Source organism: Rhinoraja longicauda, chromosome 9, assembly GCF_053455715.1.
Source record: "Rhinoraja longicauda isolate Sanriku21f chromosome 9, sRhiLon1.1, whole genome shotgun sequence".
Taxonomy (NCBI): Eukaryota; Metazoa; Chordata; class Chondrichthyes; order Rajiformes; family Arhynchobatidae; genus Rhinoraja; species Rhinoraja longicauda.
The window spans coordinates 43,037,459-43,058,237 of record NC_135961.1 but is presented as its reverse complement, the minus strand read 5'-3'; the positions used below and the strand labels follow the sequence as shown (position 1 = coordinate 43,058,237).

Here is a 20,779-nt window from a genome sequence, read left to right as displayed (position 1 = left end):
GGGCTGGGAGAAGAATGTTGTCCATGACCTTAGAAGAACTGACTGCTCTTTTTCAATTATATGCCTGGAATCTTTCATGGATATAACGCCTCTGTTTCATTTCCTCAATGTGCAATAGCAAAGATTTCATTCCGTTGCTTTCTTTTTCATACACCATCCCACCCCCTTCCCTTCCCTGGCCCACCAGTATTTTAGTCCAAATCTCACCATGCGGGAAAGCCACAGAACAAACACCCTGCCAAGAGTAACTTTGGAACAATACTTGTGATCTCTGGCACCACATTGGTAATGGGGGTATTTTTATCACCAAGTTCAATCTCCTGCCCTCACTTGAAAATACACCTCTGTTCCTTCACCACTGTTGTTTCTAAATCCTGGAACTCTCTGCATTGAAGGAGTACCGTTACCAGAAGGACCATGGTGGTTCACCACTATCTTCTCAAAGGCATGTGGCATTGGGCAATAAATGCAGGTCCACGTCATGTAAATGAAAAGAAAAAAAAAATATGGGTATACCTTTGCACTTTAATATATATGATGATTTCCATTTGAATTTTCTTATGATGGGAAAGGTTAGAGGGATATGGACCAAAAACGCAGGCAGGTGGGACTAGTGTAATGGGGTATCTTGGTCAGCATGGATGAAAGGCCTGTTTCCGTGCTGTATGACTCAATGACATTGGCTACATTATGCACTGTCTACTACAGTATATTAAGCATCATACTATGGCTAATTCAAACTCCTTGCTGCTGGCCTCAGTTATGGCGCCCTCTACGGAGCACCCTACCTGGCCAGGCTCTGTCTCTTTCGAGCTCAATCCATTCAAACATGGCCGATCTTCTATCTCAAATCCTTCTCCTGTCTATAACTCTTGCTGGCTTTTATGGAAAGTGAAGGACACATTCCTTATGGCCAATAAGAGTTGGGATGTTTGGGTACAAACTTTATAAAACATTGGTTAGGCCAAACTAGAAGTGTGGTTGCCACACTAACAGAAGAACATAGTTGCACTGGACAGAGTACAGATGACATTCACTAAGATATTGCTTGGAATTGGAGGACTTTAGTCATGGGTAGAGATGAATGGGCTGGGCCTGTTTTCCCTAGAGTGAAATAGGCTGAGGGGTGACCTGAGAGAAGCAGAAAAGATTCTGAGAGACATAGGATGGAAGGACAAGACCTTTTCCTCATGGTAAGGGTATTAAAAACAAGGTCAAAGGAAGATTTACTGGGAATGTGAGAAGTTAGTCTTTTGCACAGAATGTTGTTTATACTGTCAGGAAGGTGGTGGAGTGAGATACAAATGTTACGCATAAGAGGTTTTAGACAGACAAGGCTTTTAGACAGTCTCTTAAATAGACAAGGTGCAAAAGAAACACAAAGTGATGGATTAACTCAGCAGGTCAGGCCAGCATCTCTGGAGAACTTGGATAGGTGATGTTTCGGGTCAGAATCCTTCTTCGGACTGATTATAGGGATGGGTGGGTGGGGGGGAATAAAGTTGGAAGAGAAGAGGGGCAGGACAAAGCATGGCAAGTACTAGGTGAACACAGGCGAGCGGGGCTTCTCATAGGCAAATGGTTGAACAAAGGATAGTGTGAAAGGTTGTGTAGCCAGAGGAAGAAAGGCAGGTAAAGGAAGATGGGAGAAAGAAATGCATCCAGGTTGGACATGGTGAGGGGTGGGGAAGAATGGGGATATAGGGGAGAAAGATTGGGAGGGGGGGTGGTTTGTAGCGGTACCTATAATTGGAGAATTCAATATTCATACCGTTGGATTGTAAGCTACTCAAGCAGAATATCAGGTGCTTTTTCTCCAGTTTGCGTATGACCTCACTCTGACAATGAAGGAGGCCCAGGACAGAAAGGTCACTATGGGCATCAGAACGGGAGTTTAAATTGTTAGCAACTGGGTGAACTGGTACGCCTGCCTGGTGGACCGAGCGCAAATGCTCAGCGAAGTGATCGCCGAGTCTATCCTTGGTCTCGCCGATGCACAGGAGGCCACGTCGGCAACACCAGATTGTGTAGTTGAGGTTAGAGGAGGTGCACGTGAACCTCTGTCTCACCTGGAAGGAATGCTGGGGTTCCTGAGTGAAGGCAAAGGAGGAGGTAAGGGTCCTGACCCAAAACATCACCAATCCATGTTCTCCAGAGATGCTGCCTGACCTGCTGATTTATTCCAGCACTTTGTGCCTTTTTTTTTGTAAAACCAGCATTTGCAGTTCCTTGTTTCTACAACGTTCAGAAGGATATGGATGTGGACAAATGGGATTCATGTAGATGGGCAAAATTGTCAGCATGAATGTGGTGAGCTGAAGGACCTGTTTCCCTGCAGTATGATTCTGTGTCTCCACCTGTCCCATGGGGTTGAGTTGGGTTGGGTTCTCCTGCCGAGGCTTACAAAGGCCAATAATTGGGTGCAGCCAATTTTTACCATGGTGTTCTTTCCAACTCTTTTTGGAACACTTCCATTGTGCCGGGAGCTCTCCCATCACCAGGCTCAGGCATGGCACAGGAATAGTCGCACTCTTCCTTTCTCACCAGGGACCCAAACAGTCTTTCCAGGTGAAACAGTGTTTCATTTGCACTTCTTCCAATCTAGTATACTGCAATCTGTGTTTGGTTTCTCCTCTATGTTGGGGGATCCAAACACAGATTGTGTGCCCACTGCAATTTAGATTTAGATTCTACAGCGCGGAAACAGGCCCTTTCGGCCCACCAAGTCCACGCCGCCCAGCGATCCCCGCACATTAACACTATCCTACACACACCAGGGACAATTTTTACATTTACCCAGTCAATTAACCTACAAACCTGCACGTCTTTGGAGTGTGGGAGGAAACCGAAGATGTCGGAGAAAACCCACGCAGGTCACGGGGAGATCGTACAAACTCCATACAGACGGCACCCGTAGTCAGGATCGAACCTGAGTCTCCGGCGCTGCATTCGCTGTAAGGCAGCAACTCTACCGCTGCGCCACTGGCGCGCAATGTTAGCTCTATTTCTCTTTCCATGGATGAGGCCTGACCTGCTGAGTTTTTCCAGCATTTTCTGTTTCTATTTGGGATTTCTAGCTTCATCAGGTTTGTTGAAACTCCTTGCGGTAGTTGCTTGGCTCCATGGATTGGCATTCGTCAAACAAATAAACAATATCAACAAACATACAAGAGGTGCAAATTGATGGCAGATCACCACTACTGAGTCTCGCACTTCAAGCTTTCCTTTCCAACATCACCATAGGAACTCCATGATTACAAATATATCACCAGTTCAAAGAGATGGTTTGCCATCAGCACCACATTCCTACCAGGACATCTAGCCCACATTTTTTCACTAAGCAACAAACACTTTGCTGCAGAAACTCAGCAGATTAGCAGCACCCATCGGTGGAAGGGAATGGTCGACGTTTTGAGTCAAAACCATCCATTTCCCTGCACAATGCTGTTCATTGGTTCTGCTTGACCCGCTGAGTTCCTCCAGCAGAATGTTTCTTGCTCCAGATTCCAGCCTCTGCAGTCTCAAAATGTTTTAAAAGTCCTTTCCTTCCTTGGCCCTGATCCTCTCACAACGGTGGATGCTCTGATTTATCTTACTTATTTCTTTACCCTCTGAAACCTTCATGTTCAGAGGTTGCAGGGCCTAGCTCTGTGTAGAAATAAAGGGTCCCTTTAAGGCATACGTAGAGAAATTCATTAAGTATGTTAAAAATGTAAAATAAAAACAACCCCCATCAATTGCTTCAGGGTGGCCATTGTCCTCATAATGAATCCTTCCAGCAGGATAATTAACAAAATGTATTGTAGGAATTCCATAAAATGTGGTGAATGGAATTTTTATTGGTTTCTGAACAAAACATTCTGGCCCTGGGTTAGATACAGCCTGAGAAATAGTGGATATTCATTGCCAACCGTTAAGACAGATAGCACTAAACAAGAGAAAGGAAACATAGCCTAAGAAGACGGAGGATATTCAACAATGGTACGCATTTCTCTATAAAATTTACCTCATGCCTTTTAAGACATGTAAGTTCATGAAACATTTAATGACTTTGAGAGCTACTCCCTGGATATGTTTATGGAGGTGATTCTGGCAATATATTTAAACTCTACAGGTGAGAGCTTCAACTTTCACCTTTTTCCTACTTTTCTAAAATCCACTCATGGATTGCAGGAGCTGCGGCATTTATTGCTCATCCTCAACTGCTCTTCAAGAACTCAAGTAGGCCACCAGGGGCCCCTTAAGCCTACCCTACCATTCAATATGATCGTGGTTAATCTAGGCTGGCCTTATCTCCTAAACTTGACACACTTTCTTGAATTGGTCCTTTAGTTTAGTTTAGGGATACAGGGTGGAAACAGGCCCTTCGGCCCATCGAGTCGGCGCTGACCAGCGATCCCCGCACATTAACATTATCCTGCACACACTAGGGTCAATTTACAATTATACCAATCCAATTAACCTACAAACCTGTACGTCTTTGGAGATCCTGGAGAAAACCCACGCAGGTCACGAGGAGAACGTACAAACTCCGTACAGACAAGCACCTGTAGTCAGAATCAAAACCGGGTCCCTGACACCGTAAGGCAGCAACTCTGCCGCTGTGCCACCATGCCGTCCTGACCAAGGTGCTCACAGAGTACGATTGGGGAGGTAGGGTTAATTTCCAAATCAACGTGAGGTGTCACTTTGAAATAAATCCTGCCTACCCAACAACACTGTGAAGGGGAACTTGCTGCTGGCGAAGGTCGTGCCTGCTGTTCTTTCTGGGTGGTGCAAGTCCTAAGTTTGGGGAACCACTGCTGAAGTAGTGTTGGCGAGTTATGGCAGTGCATTTATGCATGGTATACACTGCTGTCATCCCTTGTGGGGAAATAAGTGCCCTTTCCTACCTCATCTGTGGCAGACAGACCACAATAGTGACAAGCTATTTGACCACATGGAGCTCACGCCAATTGTATTCCTAGCCAACATCCGTAGGCAGGCACAAAATGCTGGAGTAACTCAGCAGGACAGGCAGCATATCTGGAGAGAAGGAATGGGTGACGTTTCGGGTCATGACCCTTCTTCAGCCATAGGCAGGCATTGGGGGAACTCTGACTTTTTGCTACAGCACCCGGCTTTGTTTGTCTTTTGTGTAGGAAGGAACTGCAGATGCTGGTTTAAATCGAAGTAGACACAAAATGCTGGAGTAACTCAGCGGGACAGGCAGCATCTCTGGAGAGAAGGAATGGGTGACGTTTCGGGTCAATACTCTTCTTCAGACTCTGAAGAAGGGTCTCGTCCCGAATCGTCGCCCATTCCTTCTCTCCAGAGATGTTGCCTGTCCCGCTGAGTTACTCCAGCATTTTGTGTCTATTTTTGTTTGTCATTTCCTCTATGGCACAAGGATGTTATGAACGCCTGCCACAACTGGTATCAACCAGCTTAAACATAAATCGGCCATTGAAACTGGGAGCTTCACGGTTTAATGTGAATCAGTTACTCACTGGAAAATCTCACTGAGCCATTTTAGAAATGGAAACTATTGTTCGACAGAAACAACGTCTTTTGTTTGGGCCTTGCTTCCTCATTAATCTTTAAAAGGACTGTTAAACTTAGGCGAGGTGTTATTTTAGAATGTCTATTTCCCTGCTGGAATGAAAACCCTTAGGAAAGTCTCCCTCCATAGGCTGATGCTCTACAGCCAATCAAAAAGCCGGCTAAAGCCTGATGGGAAAGCTGACAACAGTAACTGCACATTGAACAAAGTTCTTTTGTGGACTGGAAGGCATTTGGAGATGTCCTGATGTTGTAAAATGCAATTTCTTTCTCCTACTTCAAATAGTCCTGAAAGTTCTGGCAGTGTTAGAAACCACACTACCGATTGGGAATGTAAATCCTGAGACTTCACACATCTGGGGATGTTACCTGCCATTGCCGTGCTTGGGCTCAGCTATCCAGAATATATATCAAAGTGTATAAGCACATGAAACGAAAGCCTAACTTTTCCTTTTTCCCCTTTAAAACTTAAAATATACTGAGCATCGAGTGCTCTGAAGTGAGATATCACTTCACTTCACAGTTGCTCTCATTTGAGAGTATGTGAAGCAACACCATGCAAATGAACAAACAGAGCCATTTCCCTGGCATAAGACCACAGTGTTGAAGTGTCACAACAACAGCTTTTCACTTCACTTACTCTGCCTACAAAAAAAATCTTACTCCCTTGTCTGATACCCCACACCAAAAGCCTCATGAGCTGAATCTGTGGCGGAGAACTGCAATAAATGATATATTTTCCACTTGTTTGGCTGCCATTACCAACTTGTGAATCATTTGCTTCACAAATATTTAGCGATCATACACAGAGTGCTATTGCTATTTGTATTCATAAGCCTGTTAATAGATTCAGGTGGCAACGCAGGCTGTTTACCATCTCTGGCAATATCGCCACACAAACTCGAATGCATGTACAGAGACAACCTGCGTTACACACAACACACGTACACATGCATACACTCAAGCATATGCACAAACACATCTGCAGAGGCACACACTCCACTAGTACATACATGTGCACAGGCATAGATACACATGTGCATGTGTACACATGGTCACAAACATGTTCAGTTGCATAAACACGCCATCCACCAGCACACTCACACATGCACATGTAGACATGGTCTATCTCACACACACACATACAAGCACACACGCACATACTGTGCTATGTGCCAGCTGATAGGTGCTGTACAGAATAAGATGGTGTACTCACTGGTTTTGCACTGGCATATGTGGCATCCACTGCTGTCCAGCTTGAAGCCATAGATGCAATCCCTCTCCGTCAGTGTGCAGTTGATCAGCAGCTCGCAGACTGGAGGCCCTATGGTGATATACGTCGGCTCTGCAGAAGCAAAGGAGGAAGGGAGGAGAATGAGAGGTGTTACAGAGGGTCAGCCAAACACACCATTCCCGTCTTCCATTCAGCTTGGCAACATACACACTCTGGCATCAGAATGTTGTTGACTCATGTCCCTAGCCATAACCTGAGCAGTTCATTCAAATGACACAGCACTTCCCTGGTGCTGAACTAGCTGATGTGCTGTCCATTGTCTAAGGCGCTGCGCACCATCTGTTCCGATGGATCAAGTGGATGTTAAAAAGCTCCTATGGCACTACTTAAGGAGTTGTGATGTCTGCCACTGCCTTGACTGAACCAACACTATCCAGCCGAGTTGCTGGGCTGTTTCTTTCAGAATAGCTATTGGATTTGCCTGTAAAAAACAACTTCACTTCAATAATAATTCACTGCATGTAGCACACTGCATGTACCACATTCCAAGTGAATAACATTGTACCCGTGAAAGCCCTTTATAATTTTAATTACACATCAACGCATCTCAGCTAACTGGGTAACATTTCATGCTTGGAAAAACCCCAGAAAATACTGGAAATACTCAGCGGGTCTGGTTGCACCGGTGGGAAGAGAAACATAGTTAATGTTTCAGGTCAAAGTTGTCTCCTTGACTGGAAAAGAGTTTTGAATTCCCAACTTAGACTGAGAAGAGGGTATGATATTAAAGTTAAACACAAAGTGCTGGAGCAACTGAGGTATTGCGGGTCAGGTGACATCTGTGGAGGAAATAGACTGGCAATGTTTCAGGTCGAGACCCCTCAGATGGTTAAAGTGATATTAAAGTGTTCAGTGATGGCCCATGCTGAAGGTGGCACTTGTAGTGCATGAAATTGATGCATTCAGAACACGATCTAAATCCTGGGTAGACACAAAATGCTGGAGAGAAGGAATGGGTGACGTTTCGAGACCCTTCTTCAGTCTGAAACGAAACGTCACCCATTCCTTCTCTCCCGAGATGCTGCCTGACCCGCTGAGTTACTCCAGCATTTTGTGTCTACCTTCGATTTAAACCAGCATTTGCAGTTTTTTTCCTACGATCTAAATCCTGGGCCCTCGCTCATAATAAAGTAGGGGATAGTGGGGCAGAGCGCTGGAAGGTAGCTGAGGCAAAGGTCACAATTGTAAGCCTTTCTGGAATTCATATGAAATCCGACGAGATTGATGCCTATTCAAGATTTAAAAATTAACTGGACTTTATTCCACTTAGCCAAGCAAATTGAATGAATTGTCCCAAACCTTTGTTTTTTATTACAGTTCTCTAAGTAAACCTGCCAACACCTCAGTGAGGGGAGCATATTTCACATTTCAAGCGAAACTCAATGGCTATTTATGGTGCAAGGAATGTCTCCTGGACTGAAGCTTATGGAGGCAGTGGAGTCAAAGGGCACTGGCATGGCCCATTTATCACCAGTCGGCTGTAGCTGTGCAGGAGCATGACAGTCCCAGCATTACATTAACAAAGGACTCGACAAAACAAAGTAGCTGATGGCGCACCTGGTACATGCGAAAAATGCCATTTAATTTCCGCAAGGCAACTCAGGAATCTTAAACACGGCCAGCTTAATCAGAGGTAGGAGTTTTACATGGCTGGTCTTAGAGGTTGGAGTGAAACCAAACTGGCTAAAATAAGGATTTCCACAGACCCAAAACGTGGTTAAAATCCACCATGTGCTACAATGGGTAAATACCCACCATGTAGATAGGGTCTAATGGTTGTACTAATCCCTGTTTTCTGGATTTGAAGCAATTTATTGGAAGTATAACTTGCTGGCACAAATGCAATTTGATGTCTTACTCGATGCACCAGTTGAAAAGCATTAGTGATTAAATGACAACTACATAATATAGAAAACCAAACTTGTATAAAGCTGCAGATTGTTGAAACATAGGAACACCCAACGAGACTCCACATGAATTTGTAGACACTTGACCAGATAATCTAAGTGATGTCTGTCCAGGGATTTTCTTGTCCACTGTTGTTCCAGCCACCAGGAGCACGAGGCAGCTTGATGGACCAGCTTCCCTGCCTATCCTACTCCTGTGCCTAAGAATGTGACCACCCCTCTCAAGCAAGAGTTGTGATTCTGTGGAATTCTCTGCCTCAGAAGGCAGTGGAGGCCGATTCACTGGATGCATTCAAAAGAGAGTTAGATGGAGCTCTTAGGGCTGGCGGAATCAAGGGATATGGGGAGAAGGCAGAAACGGGGTACTGCTTGTGGATGATCAGCCATAATCACCTTGAATGGCGGTGCTGGCTCGAAGGGCCGAATGGCCTACTCCTGCACCTATTTTCTATGTATCTATGTAAATAGCGAGGTCCATAATCCCAGATCCTGCTTTTCTTAATTTTTGAAGAATAGGGGTCAGGCAGAATTGACAATGGTGTAATTGCATTCTATGGTGAATGAATGGTTGGGCCAACAAATGTCATTAATGAAATGGGTTGTGCTTTTTTTAAAGTTGCTTGACGATAAAATCAAATAGGACTTTGTGTTTAATGCATTGCAGCAAGAATGAAAGACGCAGTAGGAAGTGCCCTTTCACACGACACATATTAGTGTCATGGAGAGATAAGAGTGCAGGAACAGGTCCACCGAGTCAGTGCCAACCACACATTTACACTAATCCAACATTCATCCCATTTTTTAGTTTTCCTAAATACAGTAAACCCTCATTTTAACGGACCTCTTTATAATTGATTTTGTATAAAAGACAGAATCTGTTGTAGACAGAGTTTGCTGTTTTACGGAATGCCCACTAGGTGGATAGAGTGAATGATAACTTTGAATCATTTTAGCGTAGTTTAGTTTAGAGATACAGCGTAGAAACACAGAGTCTGTGCCGACCAGCGATCACCCATACGCTAGTTATAGTCATAGAGACATGGAGTGATACAGTGTGGAAACAGGCCCTTTGGCCCAACTTGCCCACACTGGCCAACATGTCCCAGCTACACTAGTCCCACCTGCCCGCGTTTGGTCCATATCCCTCCAAACCTGTCCTATCCATGTATCTGTCTAACTGTTTTTTAAACCCTATCCTTCAGGGACAATGCATGGTGTGTAGGATAGAACTACCGCAGTGGTTCTATCTATCCTCCCGCATTGCAAAGGCAAAGACATTGTGACAGCATGTCTTCGCCCTGGCCTGCAACTTAACTGGCCTCTGTGAACCACCGCCGCACAAGGCCAGAGTCCCTGGCCTAATGCCGACCCCGGGTGCCCCCGGCCATCGTGCGGCACCTACCATCCCCGGGGGGCCCTGACACACCAGCTCACCCCACACACGAGGGACAACTCACAGCATGTAGGATAGAACCAGTGCACCGGAGCATCCGGAGGAAACCCACATGGTCGCAGGGAGCATCTGAGGCCAGGATCGAACCCAAGCCCCAGGCGGCATGAGGCAGTGACTCCACCAGCGAGCCACATGACCCAACCAAACCATAATACTGCATGTCTCTGCTACACAGGAGGAAGCCCAAGCACCCAGAGGAAACCCATGATGCCACAGGGAGTACCCAAGGTCAGGTAAGGTACTGTAAGACAAGGTACACTTTGGCACTGTAAGGTAGCAACTCTACCGTCATGCCATTGTGCCGTCCCAAGGTGTTGTGTATTTTGTGTGCTCTACATCTTCTCTGAACCATTATCAAGCTTGAAATGGTTCAGAGAAGATTTACGAGGATGTTGCCAGGACTAGGGGGTCTGAGCTATAGGGAGAGGTTGAGTAGGCTGGGTCTCTATTCCTTAGAGTGCAGGAGAATGAGCGTTGATATTATGGAGGTGTATAAAATCACGAGAGAGATAGATCAGGTAAATGCGCAGGGTTTCTTGCCCAGAGTAGGGGAATCGAGGATCAGAGGACATAGGTTCAAGGTGAAGGGGAAAAGATTTAATAGGCATCTGAGGGGTAACTTTTTCACACAAAAGGTGGTGGGTGTATGGAACAAGCTGCCAGAGGAGGTAGTTGAGGCTGGGACTATCCCATCGTTTAAGAAACAGTTAGACATGTACATGGATAGGACAGGTTTGGAGGGATATGGACCAAGTGTAGGCAGGTGGGACTAGTGAAGCTGGGACATGTTGGCCGGTGTGGGCAAGTTGGGCCGAAGGGCCTGTTTCCACAGTGTATCAATCTATGACTGTCTGACTACTGATTATTATGCAGTGTATGTTTATTGGCTATATTTACAATAGCACTGCACATATTAACCCCATTATTCGGTTATAGCAGACAATCTCCCCCTGTGTGGTCCGTAATAGCGAGGGTTTACTGTACTTGTCAACTACCACCACCTTGGATTCTACAACTTACCTAAACACTAGCAGCAATTTACCATGGCTAATTAACCTAACAACCCACAGACAGTCTTTGGGATGTGGGAGCTCACTAACTCAGTTACAGGGAGAATGTGCGAAGTCCAGGCAGACAGCACCCGGGGTCAGGATTGAACCCATTTTGCTATATTTTGCTAGCATTGTCAGGCCACAGGCTTTACTGGCTGCGTCACAGTGCCAGCCATTTACATCCTCCTCCCTCTGAGGAACTTCACAATCCCTGAGCTAGGGAGTTGACAGGTGGGGATAACCTGAACAGTTTCACCGTTCCTGCATGGGAGTGATGGGCAGAACGGCCTCCTTTTGTGCCATAAACTTAGAAGATTCTATGTCTTCCCTCAGAGGGATGTGAATCATTGGATTTCTCTATCCAGAGATATGTATCTCAAATCACTACATATATTCAAGGCTGTTGGACTGCAGAGGAATCAATAATTTTTGGCAAAAGGCAGGATCTGAGGCCAGTGATTAAATTATTAAATAATGGAATATGATCAAGGGGCTGTACTGCCTATTCCTGCCCCTGTTACTGATGTTTTCATGAATGAGCTTAGAGGGGAATATATTATTGAAAAAGGATGACATTGATAGCACATTAACTGACTTGCTTTGAGAAAGAAAATGTCAACTGAACGTATGTCCTATTTACGAGTTAATCGTTATTTTCCTCCAGGAATTAATTTTGGTTTATAGCCAATAACCAGGTCACTAATAATTGTATTTTCTGGGGGCGGAATCTCAATTTTAGGGCATCTACACACACATCAACATGGCAATAATTAAAAAAAATTTAGCAATACTATTTTTATGTGACAACTTAAGAGCTGCAATAGAGGAGAAGAAACTGCTGAGCCTCTTGGCCATAGAATAACACAAACATTGTTGAGTAAAAGAGAGGGCTGTAAAATATAAATAAGAGTGCGGGCAGGAGAATGGAAAAAAACACTATTTGAAACGCTCTTGCACAACATTTCCATTTTATCCCACAAAAACATTCCATCAGCTTTTCTGCCTCTCATGTGTAACATTCTTTCCACTTGCTCAAATATCTGAGCATTTACAGCATACACTCTGATTAGGCCACACAATCCCAGGTATCTGCAATTCTTTGGCAGAAAAGACGCTCACACTGAAAAGTCTGCCTTGCAATGATTGTTTCACTCATTAGATGGGCCCCGTTCAAGGTCAAAGGCAGTCATGGCGGCTCAGAGTTGCCATGGAAATCCACATTAACCCAAATTATCTGGAGGTGGGGGCACCATTAGAGAACGACTGTGACAACGAGGTAGAGAGAGACAGATGCACACACATATGCGTCACACAAACTCACAGTTCACAGAGCAGAACATACATGCGCACAGCAAAATCATGCACACACCTGCACACGTGAAAACCCATGCATGGAGACGCAACACAAACACACACATCCCCCACTCCATCCCTATCCGGATGTGTTCATGATTGCCACAATAACCTGTGGTCAAGCTGCAAATTCATGGATTTGGACCATCCTTCACAGCCCCGCAGTAGCATGCTGCAACAGCTGCTAAACGTGATGGGAGAATGCAGTAAAGTTCAACTTATTCCTGCTATTAATCATCTGGGCACGGACAATATCTCGTAGCCCGAGGTAAAGTTGGATATGTTTTTTATCACTTATCTCTGAAAATGAGAAGCAACGTGAAATGCAGTCCCTTGGGTCCCATGCGCTAAAGTCAGACTGAGAATCAACACGACGTGGTTAAAAAGAGCAAACGTCAATACATGTTGGCGTTTAAATCTCATTTTGATTTATACGTTCCCACAGGGTATCTTCTTCTTATATTAATTTTGCTGCTACTCTTGTCTGCATTATTAGTGATATAAAACAGTTTCGCTTATTTATCGATCTATCAGTCCTACATGTTCAGTTCATGTACATTACATCAACACTGGCCGCTAAATCACCTCTCATTAGCCCCCGCACAGGAGAAGTGATTACTTCACACATCACCACCACCATCTGAAGTGTAAGAAAATAACTGCAGATGCTGGTACAAAGTTATGTACCAGCTCGCGCCTGGAAAGCCCTACCAGGAACCACACATCACGGTGAAGGGGCAGAATCTACAGGCAGTCGACAGCTTTACCTATCTGGGTAGTACACTCTCGCGAGTGGTGAACATTGACGCTGAGGTCAACAACAGGATTGCCAAGGCCAGCGCTGCCTTTGGGCGACTCCGTGAGAATGTTTGGGAGCGGAGAGGACTCAGCCTTACCACCAAGCCGAAGGTCTACCGTGCAGTGGTACTTACCACTCTTCTCTATGCCAGTGAGACCTGGACTGTCTACAGCAGACATGCCAAACAGCTCAACCACTTTCACTTGAGCTGCCTACGCAGACTCCTTCACATCAGGTGGCAGGACACAATTCCCGACACAGAGGTCTTGGAACGGGCCGAAATCCCCAGCGTCCACACCCTCCTACGGAAAGCCCAAGCCATATGGGCAGGCCATGTCGTCAGAATGCCCGAGAGTCGACTGCCAAAACAGCTTCTGTATGGAGAACTGTGTCAGGGCAAGCGCTCAGTAGGAGGACAGAAGAAACGGTTTAAGGACTGCCTCAAAATGTCCCTCAAAGTCTTGGACATCAACCTCAGCACTTGGGAGTCTCTTGCTCTGGACCGTCCAACCTGGCGTAGCAAGCTCACCACAGGAGCCCGTGCAGCAGAGAACAGACGCACTGCAGAGGCCCAGAGGAAACGCACCGCGCGCAAGGCCCGGGCTACCTCCACTTCCACTGCAGCAGCCATCCACTTGTGTCCTACGTGTGGGCGTGCCTTCCGGGCCCGGATTGGCCTCACCCAGTCACTTCCGGACCCACAGTCACCAATCCTCCAACTGAAAGTGAAGTCATGGTCATCTTCGAACCCGAAGGACGAACAACAACACCACCACCCCACTGGCCCACTGACCATCTGAATGAACAACCGGGGGAACAAAATGTGTGAAGGTTCTCCACAAAGCAACAATTACAACAAAACTTCAGTAGCAATGTGCTCTCACCAACTCATATTTTAAGGCATGCTAGGTGGGGTAGACCCAAATCCTGGAGAAGGCCATTAAAGAGGTTTTCTTGTCACTACCCTTCATGAGAAGCCCTCAGTGTTAACAATACATTGAAAGATGAATGTGACCTTGCATTTTCTCACTTGCTAACAACAAAAGGTTCATTTTTAAACCTTCCTTTGATTTACTGCATTGACTCACATATTTTATAGTAAGTGGGACCTATACAATACGAAATCTCACCTTCCTTTATCTAGTTTGACAAATTAGAAGCATTGAGACATACAGCACAGAAACAGGCCCTTCGGCCCATTTGTCCACGCCGACCAATACACCCCATGTAAGTTAATGCCATTTGCTTGAGTTTGGCCCATATCCCTCTAAACGTTTCCCATCCATGTACCTGTACAAGTGTATTTTAAACATTGCTATGGCACCTGCCTCAACTACCTCATCTGGCAGCTTGTTCCATATACCCATCATCCTCTGAGTGAAATAGTTTAACCTCGGGTTCCTGTTAAACCTTTCCTATCTCACCTTAAACCCATGTCATCTAGTTCTTGAAGGCTCTGTGCATTTATTTACCCTATCGATTCCCCTCATGATTTTAGAGGTTTCTTTCTCCTGGACTGCTATTTCATCAGCTGGTGCGGGGATAGTAGTGGTTGGTTGCCATTGGGTTGAAAACCCATGTGGTCACTGGGAGAACGTTTAAACATTACTCAGTTTGTACTCAGTTTACACATACTCAGTTGAGCTTGCATGCTCCTGGCACTTCCCAATGGAAAAGATCAAGAACTCTTGGCAACAATGGAAATCCAACGATCTTTTAGTTTAGTTTAATAGTTTAGTTTAGAGATACAGCGCGAAAACAGGCCCTTCAGCCCACCGTCCACACTGACCAGCAATCCCTGCACATTAACACCATCCAACGGTATGGACAATTTTGACATTTCTACCAAGCCAATTAACCCACAAACCTGTACGTCTTTGGAGTGTGGGAGGAAACTAAAGTTCTCGGAGAAAGCCCACGCAGGTCACGGGGAAAACATACAAACTGTAAGGCAGCAACTCTACCGCTGTGCCACCATGCAGTCACTGGGTCATTCTAACATCCGGCACCAACCCCTAAAGAATTCACGTTCTACTTTGACAGGATGACTCCCTTATTAGGAAAACCCTAGAGTTTAGGCAGACTAGCCTCAAATATCAATTATAGATGGGAATAGAATCCTAACATGGCAAACCCTACAACACCCAGGCACACAGTGTAGCCTGTATTTCAGTTATGATTTTCACAGCTTCAGGGTCGTAGCACTAAGAAGGCAACATAATAAGTCTGAAACCATCCTGTAAATTCTTTGTGGACTGCAAGTTCTCATAAAGAGAAACATGACTTTGACCATCAATCCTGTTTTAGCGATTTGTATTTTCAGATATGTTTCCATATATTCTCTGGTATGGATTCAAAAAGAGATTAATCTGACATAGAAGAAGACCATTAGGCTGTCGTCTACACTGACTTACTGTGTCATCCCATTCCCCACTATTTTTTCCTGTTACCTATTCTCCCCAATCAAGCCAACTTCAATCTTCCTGATTCTTCTTCAACTCCCTTCAGATTCTACAGTTAACCTGCACTGGGAGCAATTAACAGTGACCTATTAAAGTACAACTCCACATGTCTTGGGATTTGGGAAGAGCACCCTAAGCTCACAGAGAGAACATGCAAAGTCAGGCGGTTCCAGAAGTCGGGATTCAACCAGGGTTCAACGGGACCTCCGCCTGCTGCACCACCATGAAGCCCATACTTCTTCTTTCACCTTCTCTCCTATAACAGTCATACAGCACAAAAGACGGTTCTTTGGCCCATCATCACCCTGACGACTATCCACTTTGAAGAGTAGACAGGACCTTAGCTTGAAGAAAACACCTTCAACACTGTAGCACTTCTTCTGGGCTGCATTTAAGAATCAGCCTGCACTCATGTACCCGGGACAGGAAAATGAAAATGGAAATCTGAAAGGAAAGCAGAAAATGCTAGAAACACTTCACTCTTCACACTGGAACGTTAATTCTATTTTTTTTCTTCCACAGCTGCTGCCTGACCTGCTGGAGTTTTCTAGCATTTTGTGTACTGATACTGGAAGTAGGACTTGAATTTATAATACCTCTACTGCTGGGTAAGAGTGCTACCCGTTGATCTATTTAGAGGAACTGTGGGACTGAGGCAGTTGAAGCTCAAAACAGCTTTCCCCATTGGCATGTGTGAAGTGCCTACAGGCAAGTATTTGTGGACAGGCTTGTGTGTGTTATTTTATTCGTATCAAGGTGCATATTTGAACACTGTTATTTATTTTATGCATGCCTGTGATTAAATGAGCTGCGATCAGAGGACAATGGAAATAATTTCACAAAAAAATGCAGTCTGAAAAAGAAGTATCTGCCCTTTTCACTTCACTGGGCAAGACCTAACACATAAAGCCAGACTGGTGCGCACTTGAATAGACAGACATAGTTAACTTGGGGAAAAAACGAACAATCTAATCTACTTTGACTACTGTGCTCTGATAGTGAGACAAACCACCAGACTCGAGGGAATTTAAAAAAAGATGGGAATGGGGGGGGGGAGAGAGAATTGTTACAGGTCACTGTGAGAGTTGATACAGACCCAGATCCCACTGACCCGTCAAATTAATCCTCTTTGATTTTTCATCGTCACCCACAAAGACTCCACCCCATCATCCTGACATCTCCCCCGGTCTCAAGTATTCTCCTACATACAGGGGTACAGTCATTCACTGAGACCATGCCCTCTGGAATGTGCGCTATGCAGGTTTCTCAATAGCTGATTGTAATAGTGCCATAGTGCTTATGCTAGTAGTCTTGTAAGGATGAGTGCATTTCACTTGCAAAACAACGCAGACGTACTGTTTGCATGTGTGTGTGAGCGAGAGTGAGTGCATGGGAGATGCACAATGTCTTGTATAAATGTGTGAACAGTGTGGGGGGGGGGGAGAGAGTGTAATATGGACACATTATTATCTCACGGACAAAAGGCATAGAATATCTTCATCAAGTATAAGTGAGATAATATCTGACATGGGACCTTTGCCCACAATCTAAAAGCAATTTAATTATTTCTTGCGTTCCTATTCTCTGCGTGCTGAATCCATGGCAACTTCCCCACCTTGACAGTCTGCAACATTGGTAACTCACTATTCTCCACTGGCCTTGTGGAACAAAAGGTAAAAGAAATGTACACAATCGACTGATGTGAGAACTGTGTACATTCATTTAATACCATTTCTGCACTGAGCCAATATTGAATCTCAGTCTGAAATACAGTTTTCAAGTAGTTGGGGACATACTAAGTCTCTGGGATGGCACGGCCAAGGCTTTGACTTTCAGACCAAACTTATCTAATTGTCTCCAATCCCCACATTCTTGAATCAAGAATCCATTAAAAACTCTCATGCATGCGTTCTGCTCTTCATCATCTTACTCAAGTGTAGGGAGGAAAGTATACTTACTCGCTCAAATATGCCTCGAATCACCAACTTTACCTTTCACTTTGACCTCAAGCATCATAGCACTCACATGATACACAGGATTACGTACATCTTCAAATCTCTCCAAGGCATCATTCTGCCTACCACTAAAGCTTCTAGAGTCTTGCGCCACTCTCTTTCTTGCAGGTTTCTTGGATGCCAGTATTGGCTCTCCTACCAATCTTTGCCCCACCACTGGCTCCAATATCTTCAGATACCATTGCTTTGGAATTCCTTCCTTAAACTCCTCTCTCTCCATATATATTGCACGGGAATGTGGCATTGCTAGCTGGCCCATCAATTATTGTCTATCCATGAGTACTCTTGAGAAGGTGCCTCCTTCAACCTTTACTCAGTCTACTGTCCCGTGAGGCTGTTGAGATAAAGCATTCCAGGGTTTTGACCCAGCAATGTTTAATGAACTGTAGCCCCAGCTAATGTGCCATCACATCGTGCAGGGAGTGCCAACATGTTGGCATACCATTTCACCAACCTGACATAAGGAAACAGATGAGGGAAAGGCCATTAGGCCAAGCATTTGACGGATTAGGTACAATGTACCTACTTGAGCTCTCCATTCTTCCCCGGTATTAAAAAATTCTTCAGAAGCACAAAGTGATTCTCAAGAGAACGGATCAACGCAAGGTGTTGCCACACCTTACTTATTTAACCCTCGCCTGTTGACTTCTTGACAATATTCCATGACCACCACGTACGTCCATACCAAAAAAGGTTTGCAAGGCACTTTGGTTCGCTTCTGAAATAAAAACAGAAAATGCAGCAAACACTCAGCAGGTCAGGCAGCTTTGGTGGAGAGAGAAACAAAGCCAATGTACCAGGGAGATGATCTTCATTAAGTCTACCACAATCTAGATGATGAAAGTCGGATTTTCTGAGCCATCCACCAACGTCAGCAACACTCTTTCAGCCTTGGACTTTGACTAAATACCTCAATGGATATCACTGGTAGGGCCAGCACTAACTGCCCATCCCAAAGTTCCCTTGAGAAGATGATGGTATTCTACCTAAGAAAGACGCAAAATGCTGGAGGAACTCAGTGGGTCAGCCAGCATCTCTGGAGAAAAGGAATAGGTGACGTTTCGGGTCAAAACCCTTCTTCAGACTGAGAGTCAGGGGAGTGGGTAACTAGAGGCATGACAAGGTCCAGGAGATGCTATCTGTACTACACTGCTATCTGTTCCAGGAATTTGATCCTACAACTATGAAGGAATTGTGATATATTTCTAAGTTTGTCCATTTGGTTTTGTTTTCGTACGTATTTTTAAATTAAGGTGTTCATAGAAATTGGACATCAGTGACAATGTGGGAATATCCTTAAATGAAAGAAAGATGACAACAAGATTCGACGGTATTGCTGGGTCTGGAGTTACATACACATTCCCCTTGCTGAAGACCCTTAGTGAATAAGATTTGTTCCAACATGAATCCACTAGCTTTTTAACAACATTTCAGATGTCATGAGGGATTTGCTCTCATCCTTCAATCATGTGGCCCAGATGTCCAGTGGACTAGTTCAGTCACATAACCATGATGCTCCGATACCTCGACAGCAAAGAGGTTAATTGAAAGATTTTTGTAGTCATTTTAGTGTCACTATTAGATACCAGACTTCTTTCCCTAAAAGATCTGGTAAACCAGACGAGAAAAAATTCTGTAGTTTCCTGGCCATCATTGCTGATGAAAATTTTAAAATTCACATGCTAGAAACCTGAAATCCAAACAGAAAATGCTGGAAATATTCAGCAGGGTCATGCAGTATCTGTGGAAAGAGAAATAGTTAATGTTCCAGCAAAAAATTAAACTGCTGGAGGAAATTAATGGGTCAGGCAGCATCTTTAGGATCAAAACGTTGTCTGCCCATTCTCTCAACAGATGCTGTTTGACCCGCGAAGTTCCTCCAGCAGTTTTCATTTTGTTCAAGATTCCAACATCTGTAGTTTCTTGTGTCTCCAGTTAATATTCCAGTTCTGATGAAGGGTTTATCAGGTGTGTCTGATGAAGGATTCCAGAGCTGAAATGTTCATTGTTTCTTTCTCCACAAATGCTGCTTCGCCCCATGAGTGTTCCCAACATTTTTGTTTTTTGTCAACATTTCTGATACTGGTGTTTTAAATACCAAATTCTGAAATTAGCTGAATTTGAATTTACTCAGATACATGGATTTGAACTCACATTATTCGTGAAAGTAACAAGGACTCCACTCTACTATCAAACCATACATGAATACATCAAGTAGTGCAAGGTAGAAAATAAACAGAATGTAGAATAGACTATTACATGTCCAAAACTATCTTCTCTCTCCCTTTCCTCTCCATCTTCCACAGATGGGATTGCCTCACTACAAGCAGTCACAGTCTAGTAGAAGTAAATTTCTTCTGCGTCTGATCCCAAGCGCCATTCGTTCCTGGAGAGTAAGTCGTGCTCGGTTTAGAATGCCACAGTGGAAATGGGGCCCACTGCTGGGGTTTCCTATCCCAACTGGAAAAAGTTTCCAGTGCTTAATGTTTCCTCTACTTCGACGACTCAAATTTCACCCGCCAACAAAAACGAAGGTTGCTCTGCTTTTTAAACAAATGAAATTCAACTGCTGCTGCCCTAATTTAAGCTGTAAATACCTTTGTTTATTCTTTCTGATGTTATTATTGGTACATCTGTTTATCCTATCCTGCAGTGTGCAATGATTTCCTGCAATCTATTATAATAACAACACTTGCCTCTATGCACTATCTTAACACCAGGAAACATCTTGAAGTGGTTCAGACAATGCAGTACTTTTGAACTGTGCTGATTGCTTCAGGAGACCCCTACAAACAGCTATTGTGTAGATTCAGAAGGGTTGTGGGGGTGGAGGAAAGGAATCTCCGTGATGATAACTCTTGAATGGCTTCCAGGAGACCATGTCTAATACCCTCATTAATGGC

General features: G+C 44.5%; 1 protein-coding gene across 2 annotated transcripts in view; it reads right to left on the bottom strand.

The window, feature by feature from the left end:
• Window positions 1-20,779, bottom strand: part of crim1 (cysteine rich transmembrane BMP regulator 1 (chordin-like)) — a 201,536-nt gene that overhangs the window by 33,758 nt on the left and 146,999 nt on the right. For both annotated transcript variants that reach the window (XM_078405327.1, XM_078405329.1), the window contains exon 8: window positions 6,758-6,886. In XM_078405327.1, the coding sequence (XP_078261453.1) occupies window positions 6,758-6,886 (129 nt within the window). The remainder of the gene's footprint in view (window positions 1-6,757; window positions 6,887-20,779) is intronic.